At 37.4% G+C, this 19,340-nt stretch overlaps 1 protein-coding gene across 2 annotated transcripts in view; it reads left to right on the top strand.

The window, feature by feature from the left end:
* LOC131978662 (lipopolysaccharide-responsive and beige-like anchor protein) overlaps positions 1–19,340 on the top strand; it is a 252,385-nt gene that overhangs the window by 16,076 nt on the left and 216,969 nt on the right. For both annotated transcript variants that reach the window (XM_059342384.1, XM_059342376.1), the window contains exon 2: positions 17,754–17,985. In XM_059342384.1, the coding sequence (XP_059198367.1) occupies positions 17,754–17,985 (232 nt within the window). The remainder of the gene's footprint in view (positions 1–17,753; positions 17,986–19,340) is intronic.

Genomic DNA, 19,340 nt, shown 5'->3' with positions numbered 1-19,340 from the left:
CACCCAGATATTAAATCACCTGGTAGAACAACAGAGTAGGCATTTTTGCACTGGGAAGCAGGAGATCACTTTTCTGCAAGAGTAAGAAGAGTTTTGAGAAAACATGTGGGTTTAAACTAGGGCTGGGCGATATGGCCCTAAAAGAATATCACGATATTTCAGGCTATTTTTGCGATAACGATATTCTTGACGATATTATGAAATACTTTTTATTTTTATTTTATTTAATATTTTTTTTCGTTTTTTCAAATATATAAATAAAAATCTAAAATGTTGTGTGAAGTGCAAATCTCAACAGTTGCCAAATACAAAAAAAATTACTCTTGAGTATGAGCAAATAATAAAAATAACCATTTAGGGGTTTCGGGGGCATATTTTAATGACATTTTGTAAATGAGAATAACGGTTCTTGTATGTTTTATTTAAGGCATCTTATTTTGACAGTCTTCTAGTAAGTTCTGTGGTGGATTCTGTTAACACACTGTGCTCTTATTTTGAAAGCTGCATGTGTTTAACGACAGAGACTAAGTAGCTTTTTGTGATTAAAACAACTTTAACCACTACATCAAGAAGTAGGAATGTTGCCAATATCATGATATGCATTTTTTTTAACCATAAATTAAAAAACTACCGATATTATCGTGAACGATACGATATGGCACACCCCTAGTTTAAACTACTAAATAGCTACTTTCTTATATGATTAGAGATATTAACCACGTTTGTTTTCTTATTATTGACGTGATTATTTTGACCTAGGTAGTTCTGGGATTATAATGACGTTGTGTCTTGTAATTGTCATGGTTAAAAGTTTGTTAAAAGTGTTCTTGGGTAGTTAGGTTTCTTCTTCTTTTTCCCCTGTTAAAAGGGTTTTTTGAGGAGTTTGTCCCTGGCCGATATGAGGGTCTGAAGACAGAGGGTGTTGTGTTGTGCAGTCTTTAAAGCCCTTTGAGGCAAATACAGTCATGGAAAGAATTATTAGACCACCTTTTGTTTTCTTCATTTTCTTGTTCATTTAATGTCTGGTACAACTGATCGTACATTTGTTTGGACAAATATAATGATGACAACAAAAATAGCTCATAAAAGTTTAATTTAAGAGCTGATATCTAGACATTTTCCATGGTTTTCTTGATAATAACCAAAATCATTATCAAGAAAAACCATGGAAAATGGCTAGACATCAGCTCTTAAATTAAATTCTTATGAGCTATTTTTTTAATCATTATATTTGTCCAAACATGTATCTTTAGTTGTACCAGGAATTAAAATCAACAAGAAATTGAAGAAAACAAGGGTGGTCTAATAATTTTTTCCATGACTGTATGTGATTTATTATTTTGGGCTATGTAAAAAAAAATTGACTTGACTTGACTTGTGGTTAAGGTGGAAGATGACCATAAAATGTGTGTGTCTTTCTGTACTCTTGATAGCATTAGCGCTGTTTGTAGTTTTTTTTTAGTTTATATATTGAATGCATACTGTTTAATGGAAACGTAGCATGAGCAACGAGCAAGATGTTAAAGCATTACACAAAACTTTGTGGTAGGTAAACTTCAATTGTGACATCAGTTCCTTTAATCAGGCTTAGTCATTTCGTAATAGCTCCTTGCATTTACATGCAGCAAAGGGAGTAGCTGCTTGTTGAGAAATTTATGTCTGATTAAAACCACAAACTTCCCCAAACAAAACTTCTCAAGGCCATTTCCATTTAACTGTATCAACCACAGTTCAGGATATTTGATCTGACAATATTTAAAAACACAAATTGTCAGTCTTGCTTTAGAAATCACCTTGCATAATACTTAGGGAAATATAAAAAAAAATAGATTAAATACTGACCCAATCACTCAGAACAAAAACCCAAGTTACCACAGTCTTTTCAGTTGCTTACTTTGGTGGAAAACTATAATATTTCACTTCATATTAATAATCCAACAAGCAGAAGATCCTCACTTTTTTGCATGATGGAACCAGCAAATGTCTGGGATTTTAACTTTTGTTTCTTGTATGTCGTCCTGCGGTAGTTCATGTCAAACATACATGCAGGAGTCCTTTTGAGATGTCAAAAGAATGATGCAGTAACCCATAAACAGTCAGGCTGTCGTGACATCAAGCGGTGGCGTCGTACGTCTACAGGACCATCAGACGGGCAGCACCTGGTCACAAGCCTCTCAAAGTAAATGTTAAAAGGTCGAGTGTGTTCATGCTGGGACATCACTGGGGTTATCAATTTGGCAGCTTACATCACAGATGTTTCATTGAATTATTCACAAGTCATTAAGGTTCAGCTGTATGTTTTTGGATTCCCAGAGGCAACTGTGTCCTGAAACATCCAAAACGTGGCCTTTTCCTTTTTTTTAGAAGACCAAACTAGAGTTTTATTTGTCTGTTTTGGCCTACAGATCACTTATATTCCATATACTATATAAACATGTACAGAACACTATAAAAACAATACTGCTGAACAATATGTTTCTTACTTGTTGTCATTGCTTTCAGTTAATTTCAGTATACAGTGAAAACCAACTGTTAGAGATTTAAAAACATGCTTGAACTAGAGTAGTGCCAAATTTGTTTTTTTCTCTAAAATGAATTACTTGAATTATATGATCCTGATGCAATTCAGAATTCAGAGTGTATATTTACAAAAAAAAACCAAATTAGTTTGAACATTGAATATATTGTCAATACATGTTTCAATACAATATGTAGTGTTTCAATACAATATGTAGTGCTTAACAAATTTATAAAACCACTGGTTTATGCCACAGATGTCCTAAATTAACAGGATTAAATTATTACCAAAATATTTTTTTAATGTTTCTGTAATGGTTAATACACCAGAATGTAGAAGCTCTTTAACCAAAATGATATTTTTAATTGCTAAAATATAGTTACTGTTATCTATTAGTTTTTCAAATTTACTGTTTTAGAAAAAAAAGTAAAAATAGTAAAGGCCATTCTTATATTATAGTTATTTACTTGCATTCCTGAACAGAATATGCTTGATTAATTTCTGACTTCTCAGAGAAGTCCAGTGAACCAGCTCAAATTTGAGTGTAAAAAGGTGAATTCAGTTTGGCATTTGCCAAATATTTTATTTTCTCGTTTTCTCGTTTTCTCGTTTTCTCTATTTCTCGTTTTTATGGCGGTGGTCTAATACATTTATTATGCACTGTATGTCACAAATGATTAACCGATTAGCAAATTATAGGATTCTGTGTTTCATTCATGTCCCACCTTCTTTTAAATGGGGGTTGTACTATGATTTGCACCCAGTTCTGTATTCAGTAGCTTTTGAGAACTTTGTTGACCAGAATTTGTGAGAGAGAGATTGTGGAAGCTACCGCGACGAAGTTCCGTACAAACCACAGGAACCTGGTCAGAGTAGAGCGATAGGATATGCTGCAGACAGTTTCCTGCTTCCCCATTCAGAGTTACCGCCAGGAAATTGTTTAGCCGAGGTGCTATGCTGCCCAGATCCTGTCACATCTCCTGATGAATTCATTAAGTAGATAATGGCCTAAACAACAGATGCACTGCTTTAACATATGGCATTTGCTGTGTGAAATCACAACTCTACTGAGATTCTCCAAAGCTTATTGTTTTGTACAATCCACATGTCATTATTTTATGATGTGAGTGGAAGCAGCTTCTGTTTAAGCAGATCAGATTGGTTGTTTTAGGCTCATTGCTGACATTGGCTTGGTTTATACAGGAAGTTACTGTCTTTTTAGTACAAATTTCTCTCTTTTTAATACCATCATTCCGCTGCAGCTCAACAGGGAAACACTGTCTGGGGAAACAAGGAGGGGACTGTGTACTAAAAAGACTGAATAAAGCATCAAATTGGCTTAAAAAAAACTTAAAAATACATTTTTGCACAAAACACTGACTGTAGATTTAGTCCCCAGTCACTTGCATTGAAAGTGGAGGGCTTTTTTAACGGATAGAGTGGAGTGTGACTAAAACTATTAACATTTCAAACTTCACAGGCTACCTTTATGTTGAAATAACTAATCAAGGTTGGGTCCTTCATGTTGAAATTCTCATTTTGCTCCTCCAGGCAGACTGGATGTTTATCTCCTTCCTTCTTCACCTCCCTGATCCAGCTGCTATTTTTAACATGTTGCACCAGAGCCAACCTTCCTATTTACTGCCACTATGCAAACTAAAAATTGTAGGCACTGCTGTGTCAAACAATGAAATTCTTTGTTTGCCTCGTGATCAAATCACTCCTCTCCCTGTCTGCTATCTGCCAGTCGCCTCAAATTATCACAGAAAACAAATTCTTCAGCATGGATTTTACTTAATACTGGACATTTTATTCCAAACAGAGAGCACATAAAGATTTTCTGAAGTAGAAAGCTATGCAATCAATGGATCTTATTATTATCGGCAGTTGTTTTCAATTTAAACATTTAATTCCAGAAGCGGATGACTTCAAAGTTGCTCTGGAAAACTACAAGTTTCCCCTTAAGCTTGGACTCTGATGTCTAATGAGGGCCATTTCCTGACAAGCCTTTTCCTTATGTTGACAGTAGCAGCCACCCTGATAGCCAGATAGACGGTGTAAGTGTTAAAGAGAAGTTTAAAAATCTAAAAAATTATGTTAGAAGTATTTTTTCATAAAAAGAAAAACATTAAAAATGTTTAAAAAAAAAATAAAATAAATAAATGTCATGTAAAACCATTATATTTTATATGTAACTATTGCCAATGTACATAAAAAAGTTCTAACATGCATTTAAAAAAAAGAAACGATTGAATTATCCTCCAATGAACAATGAGCTGTGAGAGGCAAAGAACACAATTGCACTGAATATTGATTGAAATAGTTAGTAATGGAGCTATTAATGTTAAACAATGTTTATTGGGATTTTTTAGTTTCTGAAATGTTTGGATAATTAAACATATATATCATTGACCCATGAACATTTTTTATCATTATTCCTGAGAAACAAACATAACAGGACGAAAGTCCTCTGGTTGCGTTGCATTGAGAGAAGTGAAAGCATATACTGGCAACATATACAGAAATTCACTAAAAAACCTATACTGACTGGAGCAGTCAGAGTTTTTCAGCTGGGGCGGTCTGAATCTCTCTGAATATTTTCTGTGATCAGCCTAAATCTGCATTCTTTTCTGAATTCTGAGAATTCATCTCTGTGAGGGCAAGTGAGCAGAGATTCACAGAGATTTCTTGTTCCCCGCTGGTGGAACACACTACCAGTTCCAACCAGAGCAGGCGAACCAAGCGTCCCTCTCTACCTTTAGAAAACCTCCTGAAGACCTTCAGCTCTTCAGAGAGCATCTTCTCTCCTAGCACCACACGATAATTCTACTCCTTAAAGAATTGTCACTAGCACTTATTGATGCACTAATAGCTCTTATTGCACTATACCTTGATTGTTTGCTTTTAGTCTTCCTGTAAGTCGCTTTGGATAAAAGCGTCTGCTAAATGACTAAATGTAAATGGACCTGCACTTATATATCGCTTTTCTAGTTGCTTTGCGACCACTCAAAGTGCTTTACACTACAGACTGCGCTCATTCACCCTTTCACACACACATTCATACTGGTGGCAGAGGCTACCCTAAACGTCCCACCTGCCACCATTGGGGAATTAATTCACACACCGATGAACACAGCATTGGGAGCAATTTGGGGTTCAGTATCTTGCTCAAGGATACTTCGACATGTAGGCTGCGACGGTCAGGGATTGAACCACCAACCCTTCAGTTAGGGGCCAACCGACTCTACCGACTGAGCCACAGCCGGTAGAGTTGGTTGTAAACAGGAGGGTTCATGCTTCACCAGTACTCTATTTGCTTCATGCTGAAATTGGTAAAAATGCAGCTTGTTACTTTGGTTCAAGAAGTTCAGGTACTTATGTTTGTGTATATGTTTGCTGAACCAATACATGACAAACTGATATAGAGTTCATCCTTCCCTTCCTCCTGGGCTCATTTCTGCGCCTGGTTAGGGCAGTGCATCGGACTGTGGGAGACAATTTATTACAATTTATGAGAAGTTATATTTTGGAGTAGGAGGCATAATAAATAGGGAGATTTTACAAGAATGCAGCCATACTTGTAATTTCCTAATATATTGTTCTTTTTGTCTCCCATCACACTGTGCTGAATAAATGATGTGTGATTGCATAAAAGAAACAACCGAATGTAATTTACAACAGTACAGGCTTCTGCAGTTATCTACTGCATGTTGTACCAAACCTGTGTCCTTTGGCAAATGAACGGAAACAAAGGAAACGATGTGTTGATCAGACTGCTGCCTGGTCATTATCATGTGTAATGTAGTGTAAAAATCATTGTCAGCCATTGTTTAACACAAAAGCTTGGCAGGTTGCCCCTCTGAAGATATTCTTAGAAATCCAGCTATTAAAATATCTCCCTCCACCTACTGTACCACTCCTCTGTCTCTCACTGTTTGTCTCATAGAGTAAAAAAAGCAGCTGAGAAAAAATGTACTGAACAGTGTCGAATGACCAATATTCTAATGTATAAATAACACTCATGAGTGAAAACCCAAGAATATTTTAGCATTTAGAGCTGAATGATCAGCTTTTATTCACAAATCTAAAGGTCAGCTTCGAACACAAACACATAATTTGGTGCCACTTCTGTAACATATTCATGAAGTGTATTTGGAATAATAACTTGTTATATATAAAGTGAGTATGAGTCAGGTAAAAAAAAGGCTCCAGTGAGCTGTGATTATTAAACCAGTGTATTCCATGGTCAGTGCATGCATAATTGTCACCACTTTACCTTGTACTTGGATATAAAGTGGCTGGCTCATCCACCAGGCGGGATGTCATTTTGATGTTCTGCAAACATTTTCCACGGCAGAAGCTGGAGTAACAAGCTATATTACAAGAGAAACTGGCAGCGATCCATAATTCTGTGTTTTACAGGTCGCATCCAGGGAGTTTATAGAGAGCAGGGCTGGACAGTACAGCAGGAAGATGTTCTCATGATAAAAATATAAAAAGTGTGCTAGATTGACTTAATGATTGCTTGTGAAACTGATCGCAAGAGATACAGAATAATAATAATAATAATGTATTTTATTTATAGGTGCCTTTCAGGACCCTCAAGGTCACCTTACAATGAACAATTAAAAACAAAACAATAATAATAAAACAGCAATGGCAGTAATAATAAACAAAGCTGAAACAGTACAGAGAAAAATTGTAATTTAAAAATGATGAATATATTAGGGATAGGCTAGTCTAAACAGGTGTGTTTTGAGATGTGACTTGAAAGTTGACAGTGTTGTTTGAGAGCGGATGTACTGAGGGAGTTTGTTCCAATAGTCAGTATTAAACGATTACTGGGTCCTTCATTTGCACTGTACTTTTCGGTGTCAAAGCTCTTTCTTTCTAGCATACTTGTTCTTTTTGTTTACAAGGATCTGATTTTATTGAGTCTTAATAATAAACTGAAATAAGTGGAATCGTCATTAGGAGTCAGCTATCCCACATTTTGTTTTGTCCAGCAGTGTTTGCCCTCTACTCTGTAGTGTGTACAGTTGTTGTTTACATAGGAGGTTGGCGGACTTCTGTTTCCTGCTGACGCATCATTGGCCAGTGGAAGGAGATCCCAGATCATCCCACCAGCCAATTGTGTGTCTGATATTTTTATGCATTTTTAATTTGACGCTTTCATAAAGCATTGCCATTTTTATGTGCACTTAGGCAGATTATATTTTTAATATTTCAAGAAAAAATACTTATAATTTCATAGTCCACTGTTAGGAAGAGACTTTCCTCCCCTCAAAAATGTCAATATAGGGCGTTTGTACATGCAGCAAAATATGACTCATATTTACGTTTTAGACTGTCCTCCGCCACCTACTTGCATATGTAGTAGTAATGACTCAATTTTTTAATAAAACCTATAGGTTAAGTTTTCTCTGTTTGTCCAGCTACTGGTCCGATTCTCCTGAACTTTGGTGGAAGTATGTCGCATGGGCCAAGGAAGAACCCTTTAAATTTTGGAGCTGATGCGATTCATGGGGTGCATACACAAAATTGTTTTCAATTTCGTTAACATTACAAAATAGGGCACTTCTAGTGCTGGAGTAATTGAGAAAGTCATTTTCATGGCTCACCTGATCAATTTCCTTTGAACTTTGTTGTCAAGCAAATACTGGAAATGGTACTCAGAAGTTGGTGGGTTTTTTAACTACAAAAATGACTCCCTAAATCGGGAAATGAGACCATCTGAATAGCACGTGAATGGTGGAAGTCTGTGCACTCAGAGTCCAGAATTCTAGTTTATCCAAGCAGTTGTTAAATGTTTGTTTTTCACAGTGCAGATCCATAAATCCACATTAGTTCAGAAAAACAGTCCTGCAGTGAAAATGCCTCCAATTGCTGCATGGTCATCACCCCCATTATTTGTGTTAAATCCATCTCATCTTTCTCAATGTTGGCACCACCTCATGTGAAGTGTTCCTCAAGGCCATTATGAATGTATTATAACCAGTGCATGATATAATGCATGCATTTTGCCTCACTATTTCCTCTCATCCACACCATCAGTAGCTCATTCCGTCATATCTGCATGAGCACCAGAGGGATTTGAGTTGGACAGATTATTTGGTTGACCTCCCTATCAGCTGGAGCCATTTCAACATCTCACATCAGTATGTTGGAAATGTGAGTGTTCATCAGCAGTGAAGAGTGCAGGATTATAAGATGTTGTCATATCACGATTCATGTTTTGGGTCACTGTGATGGATGTTTCAGTTTGTCGGGTGTGGAGGAGGAGGGGGAGGGGGAAGGGGGGGGGGCTCTCATGGAAGAACAAGCTGAACTGCCTTTTGGTTTGACAAGAAAGCTCGTTAAAAGAGATCCAGTTAGAAGAGCTGTTGAAAAAGTAGGCCAGTGGTGGTGAAAGCATGGTCACTCTGACGACCCATTTGTTGAGCATTTTGTTGCCTTGAAAAACCAGTCGAACTGGGTTGTAATGACGCCGTAAGCTGACCTTAAATGTCCTCCTGTAAAGGGCTAATTTGCCTTAAAATTATATTTAAATATATTTTCAACAGTGATGTGTTTCAAAGATACTCACTGCCTGCACTTAAATGAAATCAAACAAGCATCCGACCATTCAGATCTGGTCTTCATGATTGATTGATTGATTGATTGATTGTCTTTATTTCGAACATGCAGGCAATAAAAAAAACAAGTTTAAATATTAATAGATGAATAAATAAAAAACAAAACAAAAAAGCAAAAAAAAATTGGGAAAAAAACAGACACTTTCTGCAAGCTCAAAAGGGGGTAGGAAGAAGTAAAAAAACGTATCTAGTCCTACCCCTTAACAGGTCAGTATATACATACACATAATCGATATAGTCACATACAAATATTATAAATAATTATATATATACATATACTATAAACAATTTATATTACATTCTGAATACCTATACATCTATATTGTAAATTACTATATATATATAAATATTATAAACGTGATGTTTAACACACGCTGATGGATAATATCAGGTGATGGATGTACCGTGTTCTTATTGTTGGAAAGCAGTTCAAAGGCTGATAAAAAGCCATCTGACAAACTACAGACAGGCTAGCACAACTTTGTCACGGATGTTCTTCTATTGTCCGTCCCTGCTGTCTTCTCCTGCAGGCAAATGACTTTATATTCAAATGATTTCACCCATAGATTTAATTGCAGTTTCATTAGGGAGAGAGCTGAAGGACAAACATTAACACACACACACACACACACACACACACACACACACACACACACAGACACAATGGATAGAGGGTCTCGTCACCCTGCAGCCGTGGCTTGGCAGCATCAGTGTTTCTGCCTGTTACTTTTAGCTGGGTAATTTCCTCCCCTTTGGTGCAGAGTGGCCATCATTTGTTGCTTTCTCTCATCTTCTACATCCCATGGTCATCTTAAAATGATGTAGAAGTCTGTGTTGTGTAGCTCAGACCTCAAATAGCTCTTCTCTTTTTGTAAACTTTTTACTTGTTCTATTTTCAGTCTTAATTTCTTCCTCACTGTCAAAATGTGTGGTCTTGTGATTTACACTTTCCACATCTTTATATAAATACATGCTATAAATGCCTTTAAATAATGTTACTCTTCCTGATACATTTGGAATCATAAGATTCATTTTCATTAACCCCCTGAACCCCCAAGCTGTTTCAGGCCATTTTTTGTTTCGGTCACATTTTAATCATAAAACTGCGATATTAGGATTAAGAAAACTTTATTATCCACTGAGTGGAAATTCCTCTTTGGTTTCACCATAGACATGTCTCAAAACAACAGAACAAATAGTGACACTATAAAGAAAACATTTCAAGGATAGAAAAATATAAAATAGCCTACAACAATAACTGTACTTCAGACATCACCCAGTCAAGTACATCATTTCATAAAAGCACACCATAGTACAAATCACGTTTACAATTATAGGTCTAAGACCTGCCTTATTCAGAGAACCTGCTGTGCATGGAAACCCTCAGCAAAGGAAACAACAGAAGTAAACAGGGTAAATAGCTACCGCATTCTGGTCTTATTTATTCTGTTGACAGCTTCTGGGACAAAGGACTTTTTGTATAGATTCTTCCTTGCCATCGGTAGCCTAAACCGCTTTCCCAAAGGCAAACGCTCAAATTCTATATATTATATATATATATATATATATTATATATCTATATATTAGTCCTGCGACTCGATGGAAACAACACAATCATTAATATAAGTAGAGCCAGGGCAGGAATTTCACGAGGGCCACGGGAGCCATGGCCCTCGCAATTTGGCCTCATGACCTTAAAAAACACACCTGCCCTGAGGCCACGGTGGCCTCGATGCCCCGCCCACACTGCCCCAGTTAGATTTGCGGTTTTCTAGTCTGCCTGAGACTTCATCAAACACACTCTAATCTGTCCTGCCATAGTCTCGTGTGCTGCGCTAATGTCACACTTCAAGCTACTGGACGTTTTTTTTTTACATGATCTACATTATAAAGTTAATGTGCGTTGTGTTGCTGTTGCTCAGCAGAGTGTCTGTCACCCGTCAGTCAGTCAAAACCCCGACCCACCTCTCCATCCTCCTCCAGGACATGCCAGCATTCACACACTTACATGCGCACTCGTCCCCACATCATCTCTCCATGTCTCACGTCCGCGTGTGTGCGCATGTCGAACTACTGTCAACCTGTCCGGGCGGTCAGATGTCCAAATGCACTGTTGCATATGCCGTTTGGTAGCCGCAAGCTAACATTAGCTAACAGTTAAAGTTGTTTTAATCACACTAAACTGTGACGTACTGTTACTGTTTTGAATAACTTCCTGTTGCTAAACGCATGCATCTTTCAAAATAAGAGTGCAGTGTGTTAACAGAATCGAGCACAGAATCTACAAGAGGACTATCAAAACACCTCACATAACATTTTTCACAAAGTGCGCAAGATTGATGCATTTTACTTTACAAGGAGATGTTTCCTTACCTGCTTGACAGTTTAAACCGAGACTCCAATCTTCCTCAGAAGCGGCATTACTAGTCCTTAAATTAGTTTCAATATGAACGTGGACTTAAAATCATTGTTTTATTTTATGGCCTTTGTGCCCTCAAAAAATTGACAACACAAAAGGCCAAGTGGCCTTGCCCCTAAAATGACATGTTGAGTAGAGCGTTTTTTATGCAGGATAACGCATAAATAATGAAAAAAGGAAGTTTAATTTCTTTGATAATTTATTTCACAAAATTGGAGGGAAAAATCAATATATACAGTACAACATTTATAAAAAATAAGGGCTCTCCACATGCTATACATACTGTGCTTTTTACATTTTTACAACCGTTACGACCTCACCCCTGTTCTCTGTGTAAACAGCCTGCAGCTCAGTTCAGTCAACCTTCAAGTTTGGCTGAATTTTTGTCACATGACTGTTGGTCTTAGCCAAGTTGTTCATGGCTTCCCTGTTGCGCTGAGGAGTGCAGAATTGGTAGTTTTCTTAACAGGATCTGGTTAGTGCAAACAGTTTATTACTTTTCCTGATGGAAAGGAATTACTATGAATGCTCCGTTTTTAAATGAATATGTTCATTCAAGATGACCAAATTGAGCACTAGTATCTGTAATACATCTTCTACCCTGCTTTGTGTGTGCCCTCTGGTGTTTTTATCATTGATAAGGACAAAAGGGAGGCAGGTGACATGCAACAAAAGCCTCTGTATTGTTTCATAACAGGGACCTGGAAGTGTCAAACACCCTCAATACCTCCTCTCTTTTTATTCTTAATTTCTCGGGCATTTCTAGTTGAATGGAGAAACATGTACAGCAACATCAAGGCCTGTCTGAAAAACCAATTTCCATCAGACTTTATTCTCTTTTTCAGTATGCCAACTATTCCACCGCAGCCAAGCTAAAAGCATTTTTGTGATGTTTTTATTGGTTGTTGCATTTCCACTCCTCTCGGCCAACATCGTAGTTTGTTGCTCCAATCCTAAAACCCTGGCAAAACCAGTATGTTGGCATGGCGACGCATCAACTTAAAATGTTAGATTCAGGCTCAGGATGATTCGTTGATCTCTGGTGATTTGTCAGGGAAAACCGAATCCTTCTCCCCCTTGGAAGTGGATGCAACGTGTTAGCAATTCTATCTGATATCAGGCAAACAAGTTGATGATCATAACAACAAGTTTCCCTCAAAGCTCCATTAGGCAGCCTGTGAGCACGGCTGAGACTTTTAGTTCCAATCAACACGTGGTAGAAATATTACCCTTGGGTCAGACATTGTCTTTGTTGACATTGGATTTCATATCTCAGCCTTCCAAGAACGCCATCATTGTTCCCCTGAAATCCCGGTTTAGCTCAGGCTATAGATATGAATTCTGGTTCTGGCGCACCATTTCGCCCTGCCATCCTCCAATGTTGTTTTCCACGGAGACCATAGAAGCCTGTTTGTGCTTTGTGTTACGGCCCAGTGGCTGCTTGGCTGCTCAGCCATGATTAATTCAGGCAGGCCTCAGGGGAGGACAGCCAGGCTAGGTTACCCAGCCAGGGATCTGGTGTCTAGCTGCCATAAAGAAACTGGCTTTATGGCAGCTTTTCGCCGCAGAGCTCTCCTTGGCAGGAGCCACGGCTGGAGCTGGCAACCTTTCACACCTGTTCCTGAAATAGAGCAATGTAAATGATTGAATTGAACGATTTAAGAAATTGAAATATTGTAAACCTCTTTGCCATGCACCGATACACACATTAAATGTTCTCTCTCGGCTATAGGAAATTAAATTTTGTTTCCAATTTACATCAAAGTATCACAGTTGATTGACAGCAGGATAATTTAGTCTGTGTATGATGTAAAGTATAGTCATTGTTTATTGCTATATTTTGGACCAAGTAGTATGGAGATAACCAGCTGCAGTTTCCAGGTTTGGAGCAAGTGCTGCCTGTATGTTTGAATATAATAGTTATTTTTTTTATGTCCATAGAATCAGTTTCTCAGTAAAATACAGAGCTAAAGAAACTTTTTCAGAGACTGAGGTTATACTGTCTGGATTATATCTTCACTTGTGAGGTAAAACATTAACTTCTGTACTGTAGCTCACTTTGAACTGTATTTGAATATTTGATAATACTATATTTGGCAAAAACCCTCATCAGCCACTCCAAACAGTCTGTTTAGAAGCAGATATTTTAGAATGGTCTTGTGAATTAAACACTATAATGGTTGTCGCTGAGACACATTAAATCCCAACTGATGTTGAACGAGCCAACACATTCTGTTATGACAAATTACATCACACCTCACAGGTCTTTATTTCTTTTTTTTAATCACTAAATAACTCAAACAATAGGAGATTACAGCCTTTTTTCTGTCATATTTGTGAATTCCTCCTGTCCAGTCAGCTCAGCAGTCAGTCAGTCAGTCACACATGATGTCTAAATTGCAGATGAGACAGTTCTTCTTACAATACAGAATCATTAAGTTTGAGCCACTAATGTTCAGGTTTTAACTGGGGCTGGGTAATATGGAGAAATTTTTTATTTTTTATCAAATCGATATTGAAAGAATATTGCAGGGCTGACTGTTGCTTTCACAAAATATGTGCAAAATGAGATTTTTGAAGAATGAAAATAATGTGGATATAATGAATAAGTGGGTAAAGGCAAATAATATAACAGAACATTACATGTAATGCAGCTATTAAAATCAAGAAACCAGGAAAAGACAACACTCATGCCACAATGTGATATCCAAAATCTAAGACAATTTTCTAATGAGTATAATATTGATATATTGTCGAGCCCAACAGTTTCATTATAAATGTATTTGTTATTACCAAAATAATGACCAATCAGAATTTTTGCTTAATTTCATTGACTAACAGAAAAAAAATAATAATTTAGAATAAATAAAAAGGACAATGTGGCACATCAGAATCAGAATTGCTTTAATAATCCTCAGGGGGAGATTTCTTTCGTTACAGAGACTTCAGTGCGAAATTATTAAGAATTATGAGATACAATAAATAAATAAAAAATAAAGAACTAAAACAAATATACAATTTGTATACACAGTATATACAATATACACACACAATATACATATCAGAGTCCAGGTAAGTCTACTGACTGAGGGTGTCAGACACATCCTCAACCTTGCAAATCTGTAACCAACAATCTTTTTATTTTATTTAGAAAATAGACTAAAAACAAGTTGCTTCTTTGTCCAGAATCTCATTTTAGCCTTGATTGCATGAGCTGACCATGAGCAACAGTGTCACGTACCACGAGATAATGTGGTAACTTTTTAATCCATTGAAGCCTGGAAAGTGGATACATCGTTTTGTAGTATTTGTATAAGCTCTCAAATACTTTTTGAATTTCATTTCTATCTGCTACAGAGGCTGAAAAATCTATTATTTAGTAGGAAGAGTTGACACTTCTGTTGAATTTCCAGAAAAACTTCAGGTTTTAGGGGCTTATTTTAAAATCGCCCAGAGGTTTTACAGGCGTTTCAGGCCTCAATGGGTTAATTTGTCTTAAACCTTCTGATTGTATGGAATGACAAATCGGATCCAGAATCCGACTTGTTATCCGTGTGTGTGTGTGTGTGCCAGGTGTATGTCACTGCAGTGTGCTACTCCGTCTCCATCCGTATGTTCTCCGTCTCCTTGGTCAACTGACTGTGATGGATGGATGACTCGCGCACAGTGTCAGGCTCATAAATCAACTGTTACTGTGGCAAAATGGCACCCAACATCTATTAATGGCAGACCTGGCTGCAATCTGTCCCCCGAGTTAAAACACGGAGGTACTCTGCGGAGAGCTGTGCGATCTATCAACGACTCGCTAAAAGAGGAAAAGGGGAACAGTGGGCCATTAATTGGTGCATGTGTATTAACATTGGCTCGTTGCCCTAACAGGTGGCTGTTGGATAATTTGACTGAAATTACTTTGTTAGTTGTTTTTCTATCCATCTGTTACTTACTTGTCCATCTGTATCTGCATGAATTGGCTTTTTAGCTCCTTTTAGCTCTTTGCGAGACTTATTAAAGGGCTGTGTCGTTCAAATGATTTAAAAAAAGAGCACATTTTCTCACTTTCTTGGAATAGGATCAATCCATGCTGATAGTTTTGGTTTAATTTGTACAGAGTTTGAAATATTTATTGAACGTCCACTCCAATTTGTTTGTATGATTTTTAATGAACTGTGCATTTAAATAAATTCCACTCACACTCATTGTTCTTGAATGGCTGCAGCAATCTCAGATCCTCGGTAAAAATTGGGATAAAAATTATGCTTTTTTTGGTAATTTTGGGTGAACCGACTCTTCAAAGTTAAGTTTTTTTTGTTGGGTCGTTGTTGTATTTTCCCATGGTGAGTGAAACACAAAAAAACAGAAGCAAAATAAACCTCTAAAAGCCTCAAACGCATTTGAGGAGATCACATAGTTTGAAATCAAAAGATCTCAGCAATTCTGGTCATTTGAATATAGTAATTTATCAAAATAAAATGATACTCTAGCATGCGGAAGGATCATTTTATTGCTTCTCAAATCAGCACAAAACAGTTTTCAGCTGTGCTAACATAATGCTCAGGTGTTTAATGATCAATGAGCCTTTTAGCACTGTAAACGTGGATTAACACAATGTGCCACTGGAACACAGGTGACTGACAACATATAATAGATATCTCATAAGAAAATCGGCCGTTTCCAGCTTTAATAGTCATTCACCACATTAACAATGTCCGTTTATAATGTCTGTTATTTTACATTTTTTAAAAATTGTCCTTTCCTTTATAAATAAGGACATTTGTAAGGGACCCCAAAACTTTTGAGCGGTAGTGTAGGTTAGTATTAAATCTTTTAAACTGACTGTATGAATGTGAGTTATAAAGGAAATAGGGCTTGTGTTCGCTGATGGAGGGCTTCATTGTTCTAATGTGGATACTAGACATGAAAAAATGAATAGATGTCTATGAGAGGAGGTTAAAGGGACAAAAGGTGAGGTGTGTGTCACCGTTATCATCACTTTATCCCCCCGTCTGTCTATAAGGATGTTGTGGCAGCAGCGTTACCCCAGTGTTCCCTCATTTCCTATCTCCTACACACACACACACACACACACACACACACACACACACACACACACAGTTAATCCCACCTCACTCATTTTAATGGGACAGTTTCTATTCTCTGCACCAAATCATATTGTTTTCACATCCAGCCTGTCTAATGGCCAAGTACGACTACCACGTTTTTTTTTTTGTATGTCCAGTCACACCTCCTGGATTCTAAACATGACAGCCTTACCCACGATATTAATTTGACATCAACATTGTTATTTCCCTTATCTTTTTCTATTAGGCAGGGTTCAATAATAAAAATGTCACCACAACTATTAAGAAGTGACAAATTATGACATTTATGGCCCATACAATTTATTCCCACACACAAAGAGCATTACTCCTTTGCAATGGACAAGCAGTGCACCTCACTGGAACAAGCTGTAGCTGGAGATCACTGTTACTTCCTCTCTTTGCCATGAATACAATTTTGTGTTGCTGATTGAAGATACAGGCGTTTGTAATTGGCTGTGAAAGAAAATGTGTTGATGCTGTTTTCCCAACAGCGTGTAAAAAGATGTCTACACATTGGTAGCCACTCCTGTTTTAAAAGATATTAGGTCCACATCACTGCACTCTATCACAGTGTATTTTCTTGTATGTCATAAGTAAAAATTAATTTAAACCCGGTCTGCGTCTGCCAGGCGGTGTCAGATGCTGTTAGTATTCCAGGGCCTCCTACAGGAACAAAAGACCTCTAAATACACTTCTCACTGCTTGTGTCTGTCTCCATGTCTGTTAGTTTCACTGACATGGCTTTTTTGTTTGATTATTTTTATTTTTTAAGCTCAGGGTTTATCAGTGTCTCAAGGCTAGCTGTAAACAGTTCATTCTACTGACAGACAGACAGACAGACAGACAGACAGACAGACAGACAGACATACAAATAGACTAACAGAGACCTCCCCTGACCTTTAATCCATTTGGCCAGCAGCAGCTCTGATGCATGGTTAATCATCTGTTTAGAAGTGTGTGCACCTTTTAGTGAAAGTCTTTATGTTTTGCCAATTGTTTTGCAGTTTTGCTTTTTTAATTATTGCCTAGTTTTTTACTCAATGACTGACTGACTCACCTCTCTCTTTGTGTTTCTCCTTCAGCTGGTCGGCGGCCAGTTCGACCTCGAGATGAACTTCATCATCCAGGAACCCGAGAGCATCGTGTGCATGGTGGAGCTGCTGGACAAGTGTGAGCCCACCTGTCAGGCCGAAGTCTGGAGCATCTTCACCGCCATCCTCAAGAAGAGCGTCCGCAACCTGCAGGCGTGCACCGACGTGGGGCTCATCCAGCAGGTGCTCGATCGTATATCCACCACGGACAGCATGATCGCAGGTACGTAAGAACAGCAACGTCTGGAAGTTGAATTATTTCCATTATGGTAATTTGAGGCAATTTGTATGTTACCGAAATATAATCCAAATTATCTGAATCCATTTTTTTAAACATTTGTTTCTGAAAAGTTAACCATATAAACCCCACAACCTGCAGGTGGTTCGGAGGGGTATTTGAGGGGTTTGACAGGCATGTTTTCTTTAAAAAGTTAGAAAAATGACACAATTTTTCATTGCCAAAAACTGTACAAACAGAAATGATTGTTGGGTTATTCCCAATATTTTCAGTACTTGAACAAATCATTTCTGACAAATGCATCTGTCAAGAAAAATCTAAGCTTGATATTTTGCACTCTTTAAATTCTGCACTCTATGGTGAACCTGGGAAGCCGTGAAAAACTTGGCTGAAACCAACAATCACAATATATATACGTGGAGATTCCTTACCTTTTGTAAAATAGATTATCAAAAAAATTTAACTTTTTTTTTTTCCACAATATTTTTATTTTATTTTCAGTTTATAACACTTTGACATACAGCTTTTACATTCATGTATCGTCATTCAACTTCCATATTTTCAAATAGCTGCATTTACATAGACAGAAAAATAAAAACAAACAAAACATAACACTTCGAACAAGTATGCTCCTCCTGTTAAAGAAAATGGTAATCTATGTTCAGTTGAGTATCGTTTGTATTTGGTGTGAATTAGAACACATATATAGAAAAGCAATATGAATCTGACAAGATCGGAATCTGCATTGTCCACAAAGACTAGTTATCCACTTCTTCATCCGTTAAATCTAAGTCTTTAATGTAGTTAATGAAATTTTTTTTTTTTTTTTTTTTTAGTTTTTATGAATTTTGGCATCTTTACTGTGTTAAACTGCACAAAAGAAGTTTGAATTCCTCCTACTTCTAGCCCTGTGCGGTCTCCATAGAGGTGCAGGCCTTGTGACAGGAGCAAACAATGCCCAGAAACTGCAAAGGGCTAACAGGGTTAAATGTTTGTGTGCAATTAAAAGATCTATCCATCTTCAAGCCTCAGTGATAGTTTGCACTGCTGAACTGTGCTCTGCCGACCCTTTCCCTAAACTAACCAAAACACGAACTTCAGGAATCGATGGAGTATAACAAACAAAGAAACCAATTCTAAACTTTCCTATCCACTCTAACAAATCCAATAACTTCCTGGTTTCATCCTCTATTGTTAAACTGTGATATACTGCCGTGCAAGTAGACACAATCATCCAGTACAGTCTCCCCGGAGTCTCAGTCGAGTCTGTTGCCCATCTGCAAATTAGTCTGAATTAATCCTACAGTGTTCGGCTCAGTGAACTTTTGCCAGCTAGAACG

The sequence above is a fragment of the Centropristis striata genome, chromosome 1 (assembly GCF_030273125.1).
Source record: "Centropristis striata isolate RG_2023a ecotype Rhode Island chromosome 1, C.striata_1.0, whole genome shotgun sequence".
Lineage (NCBI taxonomy): Eukaryota > Metazoa > Chordata > Actinopteri > Perciformes > Serranidae > Centropristis > Centropristis striata.
This window is presented reverse-complemented; position numbering and strand designations above follow the sequence as displayed.